General features: G+C 38.6%; 1 protein-coding gene across 1 annotated transcript; it reads left to right on the top strand.

Moving 5' to 3' along the window:
* The first annotated feature begins 3544 nt into the window (after positions 1 to 3544).
* LOC120798586 (growth/differentiation factor 8) lies at positions 3545 to 5605 on the top strand. Its single transcript, XM_040142972.1, has 2 exons — positions 3545 to 3890; positions 4532 to 5605. Exons 1-2 carry the CDS (start codon positions 3545 to 3547, stop codon positions 5317 to 5319), a joined length of 1134 nt encoding a protein of 377 aa, XP_039998906.1. The 3' UTR covers positions 5320 to 5605.
* Positions 5606 to 11526: the final 5921 nt, after the last annotated feature.

Here is an 11526-nt window from a genome sequence, read left to right as displayed (position 1 = left end):
TGAAAGGTAAAAATATGAGTCTACTTTCAGTTTTCTGACAGTCCAGCCACTCAGATTTGGGCATTATACAACACAAAACAAATATAACATAACAAAAACGTAAATGAAATCTCAGGGTTACAGTTTTTGTTTTTAAAACTATCTATGCTGATCTGGAAAGTTTGGCACAGTCACTACTTCTTAGTTGATGGGTTAAATCACAAACCTGGTCATTTGTACTTGAACAGTTTGAACAAACAACTAACCAGAGCCATTGAATAACAGCACTGGCCTATTTCACATCTGGAAAAGTAAAGGCACTCTCATTCTTGCAGATGTTCTCTCTCTGTGAAATGTCCAACACCCCCAAACATCCACCTTTAGTTGGCCTTTAGTTGTGTTCTGGGAAACAGTGGATTTCCTTTTCTCTACTGCCTGGAGACTTTTTCATCCTTAGGCCAATATTAAATTCTGTACTGTAGCTTTAGAGCCACAAGAGGGTGCAATGGACCTGTATGTATATCAACCCTCTATATGACTAATTATCCTCTCTTCTTCTAAGTCCTTTCTGGGAAAGGTCCTAGAACATAAAGACTCTAAACACCAGTTTCTCCACCTATTTATATACACATTTACCATTAACACTTTCATCTGTAGCAGTGTGCTAAAGTTTTTGGCACTTCAGATGTTTAGATTCACCATCAGGGAGGCAAGTGATCGGTATCAGATTCATTCTGCACATTGACAAGGATACCAAACATGCAGCCAGAGTCATCAAGAACTATCTTCAGAGACAAGAAGAACAAGGAGTCCTGCAGCAGATGTTCTGGTCCCCACAGAGCTCTGATCTCAACATCATGGAGTCAGTGTGGGATTACATGAAGAGACAGAAGACACTAAAACAGACTAAACCCGCAGAAGAACAGTGGCAGGTTATCCAAGATGCTTGGTACAAACTACCTGCAGTAGTACCTTGAAAAACTGCGCGCAAGTGTAGATGAGAGAACTGGTGATGTTTTAAAGGCAAAGGGTGGTCACCGCAAATACTAATCTAATTTAGGTTTTTTCTTTTCACAGTACTTTATATGAAGTTAAGTGATGAATTCAAACTATAAATAGCTTTATTTTTATCCTCACTTAACTTGTAGTGCCTAAAACTTTTACAAAGTTCTATGTATTGGCAGAAGGTTTCGGCAAAAATAGAAGAAACATGAGAGCAATATTATCTAACTGCTACAAGCAAACTTTTAAATTTATAATACTCATCACAGGTTGCATGTCACGGCTCTGAGGCCCGAAGAGGTAAACTACTACACTATTTCACAAGAAAGAATATATATGCGCATATATATATATATATATATATATATATATATATATATATATGAAAATGAATCTGTTTTTATGTAGCCTTTTTTTTTGGTAATCATCTGGTAACCCCCTTGGGAACCCCAGCACTATGCTATGTGAATAGTGCCATGTGCTGTCATCTTCTTCTCAGTCTGATCTTAAGTTTATAACAGCGAACATCATAAGTGTTTATGAGGAAATTCACTGCCACTTTTCAGACACTTCTCCTCCACGCGGTGAAAGTGATGATAAGAAAAGGCAAATAGCCAGAGAAGAGAAGGAGAGTCTTAGATGATGAGCTAAACAACAGTGCCAGTTCACATTAGTCGCTTTACACCTTTCACACACTTTCACCTTGCAAGGTAGGCTCACCTGGCAAGGCCCAGGGTTGTTTCATGACCTCAGTGACTCACTGCTCAGAAATTCACACACTCTGCTACTTGGACAGCAACTTCTTCACACATCTGAACATTTTTTCCAGCTTTTGATTTAGGAATTAATTCATGGTTTTGCGACATATTATTGTATATGGTATATATTGTATAAAAAAATCAAGGCACGCTAGCCCTTGTTGCCATCCCTTGTGAACCCTCCTTACAGCTTGTATGGGCGAGAAGAAGTTCAACCAAACAGTGATGTTACCTTCTCAGATTGTTTGAATTTTAATAATTATTAGAACATTAGAAGTTAATTACTTTTCATAAAAAAATAGAATCATGTGAAGCAGAAATGTTTTATTTTTTATTTTTTTGTTAGTCCTCTCTAGACCTCTTTGATTTGTCCTCAAACACCCCTTTGCAATTTATACATGAGCTTTAAATTATGACATTTAATGTGACTTGTCATTTAAATTCAAGCATTCACAGTTAATATTGTGGTTGTGTGACGAGGATTTTTATTTTGTTGCTATTTTTATTACATTATAATGTACGTCTTAGTATTTAATTTACCTTTTAATAACCGTTTTTATCACATAACATTTATACTATCTGGTTGCTCAAAGGCAAAATATCATAATTCCAGGCTCATGATTTGTGCATCCATAAACTCAATTTTATGGACATTTTTTCCATACACAAAAAGGAAATCTTTATCAGTCAGCAACTGCTGCAGTCGGAAATGCCCTCATGTGGAAAGAATAGGGTCAGTGACACAGACTGCCACGTAACAGTGTGTGGAAACTTTACCTGACTTAGTAATCAAGCAGTTCACTGATCCTATTTACTGACAGAAGTGAGGATTTTCACCTATTATGCTGATAAGTACTTGGCAACGCTCCACGGTGCAGACGCAGATGTAGCCAGTTTCGCTCTTTGGCCTGTCCCAACAATCACCACTGACAGAGCAGGAATGAGGCTCTTTCATCCAACACAGAGGACAGTACAGGTTGAGACCAAATATGTTTTCAGTTTATTTTAATTGTCCGTTTGATCTTTGACAAGCTCCTTACCTCGGCTGTGTCATCATGTGACTACTTTAGTAATAATTAAGCGTCACTGAAGTTCAAAACAGTTCTGCTGAAGTGAGGAGGTCACTTCTTTATTTGTTTATCTCCGTTTTTAACCTTGAGGCATTTCCTCTTTGGGATGGTTTATGGAGGGAGGAGTGATTCACAGAAAAATTAACTCTCTCCACCTTTTTCTGTCTTTATTTGCTGTTTCTTCTTTATTTATTGTATGTTGTCACTTAAAGCTGTTTAGAGATGGGGCTACCCAAGTTTTAGCAACTTGCTGGCAAATGAACAAAACTCTAAAATCCCTCTTTGTTCTGTAAACTGATCCTGACCTCTGACCATACTGGGTAGTGTTACAAGGAAAGAGAGTCACAGCCTTATAAGGATCAATAAACTATCACATTACCTTTAATAAGCCTGAAGGAAATAATGTAATTGTTTATTTTCCTGGAGAAAAAACAGACAAATCTCTGTGTACTAATAAAACTGAAAAAATTGGCTGTCAATTAAATATTAATTTCATAGATTTCTAATTCCATAGGTCACATGTTGTTAAGACATAATACAATGCTGCTATATGACACATAGTGACATATGTCCCTGGCGGAGCCCATCACGGCCTCACCTGACTCACCTGACCAACCAGGGGTGTGGCAGAAGCTCTATAAATAAAAGGATGTCAAGAATTTCATTCATAATGTGGACAAACCCCATCCACTGAGTTGCAGCACTCTCAGACCAAACCTACCTGGCAGGTTCACCATGCTCAGATCACGCGCACTCCATCGACTCATCTGCCCGCTGCTGCTCCTCATCTCCCTCTCCAGCTCAGGGGAGAGCCGGCCTCACGTGGTCCACGAAGGCACATCTGATGCGGACAGGAGGGACAGCCAGAGGGTCCTGCTTCTGGAGGCGGTGAAGGCGGGGATCCTCAGGTCGTTGGGTATGGACAGGGAGCCCGGGCCAACCCAAAAGGCAATGGAGCAGGAGTTGAGAAAGATGTATCAGCTCTATGGGGAAAAACTGAGAGAGATGAGAGGAAATTCCAGCCAGGTGATGCGGGAAACCTGGCAATCCACAATTTCTACTGTTCTCTTTCCAGCCACAGGTGAGATATTTGTTAGGCGGAGTGGCACCCTGAAAGCACTTAGGTCTAATTTAACCATTGTGACGCTTAAATGACTGTTGACAAGTTCAAGAAATCTTGCATTGTGAGTTTACCTCTGCAGATGCAGACAAAGGCCATTGTGCTGATGTGGTTATGAATACTATAAATAGCCTCTGCCCCTATAGTTCATGCTCCAGGTGTAGATCTCAGGCTTCCTTGAATTCATCTGCAGAGTTTAAACATATGTGAATGGTTGGAAATAGAATTGCGAGCCATCGAACAGTCCTCTAAACAAAGCAAACGCATTCCTACAAGCTTTAAGAAATCATGAGCATGACAGGCACACCTTTCACATGATGAACACATTTTTATTAATGTCATCAATAAAAGGCCAACCAATGGCAATAGAGCATTGGAATTCAAAATAAAACGATGAGATTTAAAAATATGTTTATGTTTTCTTTGGTTTTCCACTCTCACTTGTTCTATGCTATAATTTTCTTTGAATGTACTTTGTGAAATCATTATGTCTGTGTGTGTGTGTGTGTGTGTGTGTGTGTGTGTGTGTGTGTGTGTGTGTGTGTGTGTGTGTGTGTGTGTGTGTGTGTGTGTGTGTGTGTGTGTGTGTGTGTGTGTTTTAGTGAAGCCAGTAAAAGTGCTTTGGAGGGGAGAACAACCAAAGTCAGTTCAACGCATGCAGTGGTACAGGGCTGTGTTCCATAAAAACCCAAATATCCAGACTGAACTGACACTAGCTCGGGCAGAACTGAAGATTTCCAGGCAGATCTCCCACAAACCGGCGTCAGTTCAGCCTGAGGTCAGACAAGAGGTTAAAGTAAAAGTCAGCGGCATGAAGCCGATGAACTCTTGGACAGACAAAGACACTCTAGTCCATGCCAATGTCTCAAGCACTCAAGATGTGATGTTGGACGTCAGCCCTGAGGTGGAGAAGTGGATGAGAACTGATGGTGCTCAGGCACTTGTTGTGGATGTAGGGATGGTTGTGGTTGACAGCGATGCCCTCAAGACAAACCCAACCATTTCTCTGGAATTAGGCCTCATGCAGCCCAAACCAGCACAGAGGACTCGCCGCTCCAACAAGGAGGACGACTGTGATGAACAAGGATGGTGCTGCCGGAAGTCAATCACTGTGTCCTTCAAAGACATCGGCTGGACGGACTGGGTGGTGGCCCCAGACGAATACACAATGCATTTCTGTGACGGCAGCTGCCCCCACAACTACAAGCCAGCCAGCATGCACACACAGGTGAAGTCTCGGCTGCACCAGATTACCAAAGGAGGGACACCTCGCCCCTGCTGCGTGCCGGCGGCCTACGAGCCCATGGTCCTCATGCACTATGACAGCAGGGGAAAGTTGAAGCTGACTCCCTTCAACGACTTGATTGTCAGTAAATGTCACTGTGCCTGAGGAAAAAAATGCAAGTGACCTTTTAACTGTAAACCCTAATGGGAGAGCGTTGCCACTTGAAAAAATGCTTGTGTTCTGAAATGAACATTTTATCATTGGTTAACTAAATTAAAATTGTAGTCATCCACCTTTACTTTTTTGAAGATGAAAAAAAACGATGTTACTGCTGCACAGAGCCACCGCTTTGTTTTATATTCTGGATCAAACAGTAGATCTGTTCATTCATGTCTTTGCCTTTAAACATATAATTATTTATTTTAAACTCTATTTATGGTCCTATTTGTGTTATTTTCTTGTTGCTGTATTAGTACTATTTACTATTTAATTTTACTGTCATTATTTCAAGCACTGATTTGTTTTATGAGGCACATGGTTTAGATATTTTGTTTGTTGTCTTCTACATTTCAATGACTATGTGCCCACATAAATGATCTGATTTAAATGTACGTGTACATTTCATAATAAACACATGAGCATCTTATTTTCTGACATTTGTCGTTTTTGACAAAAGTACTTTCAACCACTGTAGATTGGGAAGGTCAGGGTGTGATGGGAAATTCAGCATGTAAAGATATGGTAACTTCTATCTCCCATTATTGGCCTTGAAGTTGAGTTCACTGTGCCCTTGACCAGCAAGGTAAGGGACAAAACTGACATAATTATTAGTTTAATTTGAAGGGGAAAACAGGAATTTGCAAAGAGGAAAAGCTGCTGTGTAAACTTGAGAATGTTCAGATTAGATGTCAATGACGATACTATAAAAGATTCATTGCAGATTATCAGAGCTCGTGTCTGTTATATTTGCCTTTAAGTGCTGTTGATATAAGTTATTAGGAAAAGAACAAATAATAATGTGAGATAAGCTACGATAAGTGTGATCGCCAGGGCAAGAATAAATATTTCATATTTGAAAAGGAACTCATAGAGAAGACTCAAACGATGCCAAATGTGCAGCTGAAGGTTTTGGAGCTTAAATGTAACAGAAGTAATGAAAGTCAGACACAGAGCACCATGACTAGTGTGACGTTAAGTGAGTAAACTCGAGTGCCCCAAAATCAGTAGCAAGCTCCTCTGAAATGTTTATAATTTAATGATTCCGAGAAGTGACACCGCCATCCCTAATGAGTATTTAATAGTTTTTTTTTTATCTGTGAACTAGTAAAGGTCACTGAAATGTGAGCATATGTTGTTTCACAATTAATAAAGTCAATGTATTAAGGGGTGGGGCATACTGAGTGACCCTGGACAACTGAATAAATAGGCAGATGAATAAAGAGGTGATTAGTCAGAGCTGCAAACACAAGCGCTAACTGTAATTACACTTTTCTTGCGGTAAATTTAGATCTGTGGCCGGTAACTGCTCATTCATTTCTTTGTTTTTGTTCTGTTACTCTTTGTTTCAAGGATGACATCCTCAGTCGTTACCCAACTGTGGCTGGATGGAAAGGTCTTCAATCTTAGACAATGAAAGGTCCAGATTTTCAGTATCACCCAAAGTATACAAGTGTAAAAGAATTAGGGACAGTATTTATCAAAGCCTTCTGTGTGTAAAGATAGACAGCATGAAGCCATTAGCCTCCGGTATTTGGCTTTCCCCTGGTTTTAATCCTCACGTAGCTTACCAGGCAAACTATTACTGAAATTGATGTTGGGATGGCAGGAAACAAATATAAAAGCATCGAAAACATCGTGGTCTGTAAACCCTCCTGCCCATCTCCAGTCATTTATCCGTCCAGAGTAGCACAAATCTGTCTTATCATTCTGCAACTTTCAGACATAGCTTTAAGCTTTTTTTTCTTGTCGCCCTTTAGTATCTGTTCAGCTCAATAGCAGTTCACCTCAGCGACATGGTCAGAAAGATTCTCACATCTTCTCTGTATGTCATGTAAGCCATTGACAACGAAACACTTATTGTGGGGCTGGCCTTTTCCTTTTTTTTTTTTTTTCGCAAGACTTACACCGTCAAGTCTTGACTGTCAAACACGTCTGTCATGTTTTCTTCTTTATGGTTTTTCTGCATATATTGTATAAAACTATTACTTTTAACAGCGTACATCATGTCTGCATTTACAGTATTTGACCGATAGTAAGCAAGAAAATGACATTTTTCTCATCTCTTTTTCAAAAACCTAATATGACACACAGAAATGGTGGCTAATAGCTAATCATTTTAAGGGAACATGATTTTTCAAATTAAAATGAGGTTGCAAAATACTCTAAGAGTAAATTTATGTTGTAAATAAATGTTCCGTTTTTTTGTTTTGCTTAATATTATGTTCATAATCTTATATTGATATTATTAATAATTTGGGCTGAATCAGAGTAACAAAGCCTCCCAGATAGTTCATGAATTTTATTCATATTCTTTCTATTTTAACGGGTTACATGTTTTAAATTCTGACTGGTAATAACGCTTTGTAGAACATTTTATGGTGAACATACATAGCTAAATAAGTCTCAAAGTTCAAACAGAATGAATTCAATGAACTCATTGTAACCTCTATCAGTGATGCAGCTGCTGTGAACAATGCCCTACTGTGCAATACTCTGAGGCTGTTAAATATTTTAGAGCTACTACTATTCAATAAAACATAATGAATACTATACATGAAAACATATATATATATATATATATATATATATATATATATATATATATATACATATATATACTATACTGTATGTGGCTGTACACTTGTGCTGAATATCCATACACTACAGCCACTAGTCACTTTTTTGGTTATATTTTTTATTTGCAACAATATACATTTAGCAAAGCATGAGCCAATGAACATGGCACACAGTCTGCGGTAAATGGAATAAAAATATCCAGACATTAATATGGATTTTTTGAAATCATGTATCTGGCATAATGTACAAATCGTCTTCTTGGAAGCTGGGAGGGATGTCAAGGTTACACTTTGGGTCATTGATGTATATTGCATCATCTGATAAATCACACTGCAAGTACAAATCCTCTTCGGGGTCACCAGGCGACCTGTGGAGGAACAATAAGTGTAACAGATGATGTTCCTATCAGAGAGCACTTTTCTGATATAAAACCATTGTGACTCAAGACAAATATATGTAAACTGTGTGGATTTAGTTCTCCCAGTTTCTATTTTTGCTCAGAGAAAAACTCCAGCACTGAGTCATGAGCTGATATGTTTGATTAATAGACTTTAAATTGTATGAAACAACAGAAGAAATAACCTACAGAGGACAGCCAAATTGTGTGCTTAAATATTACACCATGATTGCGCAGAATGGGGAAATTCACACATTGCCCAAAGTGTTTGCTTCATCCGTTTCTGTTCGATCTTTCTTTGGAACAGTGCAGTTTAATAAAAGACAGTTCAGACTCAACATTTCCTCCATATTGGTCTTAAAAGATCGAAATTCGTCCTTTAACTAACCTAACTTTAACTAAAAACTTAAAGTGGGAAAACACTTAAACTGTAGCTTACCTGCTCTGGTTTGCTGCAGGCCTGTTGCAGCCAGTAGTTTGAGTTGTCAGGTTTTCATAGATGGGGGCGTGTCCTGCTGACTGGTCTACGATCATACTGGTATATTGATGGGAATCAGCTTGTGTCGTCTCTGCGGAGTCCCCCTTCTTCTGGCCTCTTCTTTGTCCGAACTGCACCATATTCCTGATTTTTCTGTGGTATTTGTACACGATCACACCAGCAACAATCACAAGCAGCAAGAAGAGTGTCAGCCCGACAGCCAGACCTGCCAAGGAGTTGGAGTTCCTATCATTGTTGCCATTTCCAGTGGTGTTATTGGCAGTCATTTTGACAATCTGAAAATATGAAAATTCAAGAATTAAACTGAGTGACTGCATGGTATTGCTCAAACTACTATATACTGTATATAATCATTTGTAACAATTTACATTTTATAATTATTTTTCTAAATGTCAATTCATCCAAGGGTCACTTATGATTCATATTCAAAAAGGCCTCCAAATAGATAAAATATAAAGTTCATGTCATGATAACAGTTATTCAATCCAGGTCTTATTACATTAAAATAGAAAGCATTTTAAAATTAATTTCAGTTAAAAAGGATCAAAATTCATAATACATTCTAGTAAATGCTGTAAAAAATAATCGTGTAAGCCAAGTCAAACAATTTTCTTGTCAAAGTGTGGGTCAATATAAAAAAAACAGTGATCCTACCTAACAAGACTCCAACGCTGTAGATGAAGGTCTTCGTTTAGAGCAAAGTCGTGAAGTTTCTCTTCAACACCTCTCAGTTGCAATGAGGAAGTTACCCTTTATTGAAAAAGTACAATTGGGGAACGAAAGAGTTGAAACAAGAAGATTTCCTGTTAAAGCATTTTCTGAAAATAGAAAGCTGCTGACAGGAGCTGAATTTGGGATTTTATATTAAAATTTATGACTCAACAGACAAGTTTCCTACCTGAGCACTGAAATAGTGAAAAAGTTTAGCTTGACTGGACGTTGGTTAAGATAAAATAATTGGTTCTGAACAAAAGAAGGTTGAAAAGTCTCAAATTTGCCTTTACTCATCCTCATGTATGTCAAAGTTTCTTGCAGAAAGGATTCTGTTTAGTGGAGATTGGAGGTTTATAACACACACACATCTAAAAACAAGCTTTAGTTCGTCCAAAGTTAAAGGAGTCTCAAGATACATTCATGTGTGATATGAGATACTCATGACACTGTGAAAGTGTCAAACACCCTCTCACTGAACTTGCTGGTTATGTAGTTCAATCAGACCTTTAACTCCCCCCTGGCATCAGTTTCATTCCCCATATGCACAATAGAAAGAAAAAAGGGATGAAAAGATAAGACTATAAACTTGTGCTTCCTCTCTATGTTTTTGTGTAATAGTGATTTGAACCATCACTATCTGAACTTCTTCTTATTGCTGGTCAAGAAAGCTCACACGTGCAAAGGAATGAAGTGGTGTAAGAGGCTGTTTCACTTCTCACATAATTTACTGCTGTTAATATGGGTTCAGACACATGCAGGCATCCATTGGTGAGTCCAGCAGTCACCTTAACTAAATAAAGAAACCTGTAACTCCTCTGTTACTTTCACTTCGGGTTTTCATATTTATTTATTTTTTACTGTTATTGTGTTTATTTTTGAAGAGTTTTTTCTTTATCCGAATCAAGTTTGTACTTCTTGTAAAGCCCTCTGAGACAAACTGAAGGTGATGATTTTGGAAAATAGAGATTAACTGAACTTGAATTCTTGTTTATTCAAGTGCCTGTTGTGCCAAAAAAGGCAGAGGAAGTTTTCATTTTTATGAAATCAGACTGTAATTGATATATGGCTTTTGTATGCAAAGTCGGTTGTCGCTGGTGACACAAAAAATGCTGCTATGTTCAGGAGAGGAGCATGCATCAGGATTTTTGGAACAAAGAAAGAATATGTAAAACGGCTACTTCCATCTATGTGAAAATGACTATATCATGGGTTCCTACTGATCAGAGAATAGCCCACATGTCACAGGCCTCAAGAACGAACATCACAGGCATTCGCTCCATACTACATACATATTCCCAAATAATATTACGATACACCAAAGTGGCCGAAAAATTGTGGTTTAGTGGTGCAAAAGGAAAGTATAACATGGGGAGACTTTCAGGTTTAACATATAAAGTGAAGTGAAAGATGCTGCTACTTGCTCTGCTGGTAATATTACTGCAACGTGTTGGCATAAGATGAACATGAATAGTATCTGGCAGAGGACAGCTAGATACAGAAATCCACCACAATGTGGTTTTCCTCATTGTCACAGAATCAGCTTCGAGCCCCCCCCCCCCCCCCCCAGGCTTATTCAGCAATAACAGAATAATCCCGCTGCCATTCCCCCCACCTGCCCTGGAGTCACCTATTTTTCAATGTCACCATGGTTACTTTACAACCAAATTACACTTTCCTGAATGGTGGGTGAAACAGCTCCACTGTGCCTTCGGTGTGTGTAACAACAAAAAAAAGGAAACAATAATTGTAGGTGTGGCACATGGCCTCTCATAAAAACAAACGCTTGAGATGTTTTATTTTTGTTATGAATTACTGAGCTCGATATGCAGTCATAAATAAAACTGAATGGCCTCTTGGTGTTTTGCATGCAGCTATTTTCATGGTTGACAGACTGACTGTTGCTGCTGCAGTAACTGTGAAAATGAAATTCCCACTGCGGTGAAGAAACACGAATGCACATGCAGCG

This window comes from Xiphias gladius, chromosome 14 (assembly GCF_016859285.1).
Source record: "Xiphias gladius isolate SHS-SW01 ecotype Sanya breed wild chromosome 14, ASM1685928v1, whole genome shotgun sequence".
Taxonomy (NCBI): domain Eukaryota; kingdom Metazoa; phylum Chordata; class Actinopteri; order Istiophoriformes; family Xiphiidae; genus Xiphias; species Xiphias gladius.
The sequence above is the reverse complement of the archived record's forward strand: the minus strand, read 5'-3'. Positions and strand labels throughout refer to the sequence as shown.

Coding starts and splice junctions, on each gene's coding strand:
- LOC120798586 (XM_040142972.1), top strand. CDS start 3,545: ATGCTCAGATCACGCGCACTCCATCGACTCATCTGCCCGCTGCTGCTC. Junction 3,891..4,531: donor TGTTCTCTTTCCAGCCACAG/GTGAGATATTTG, acceptor TGTGTGTTTTAG/TGAAGCCAGTAAAAGTGCTT.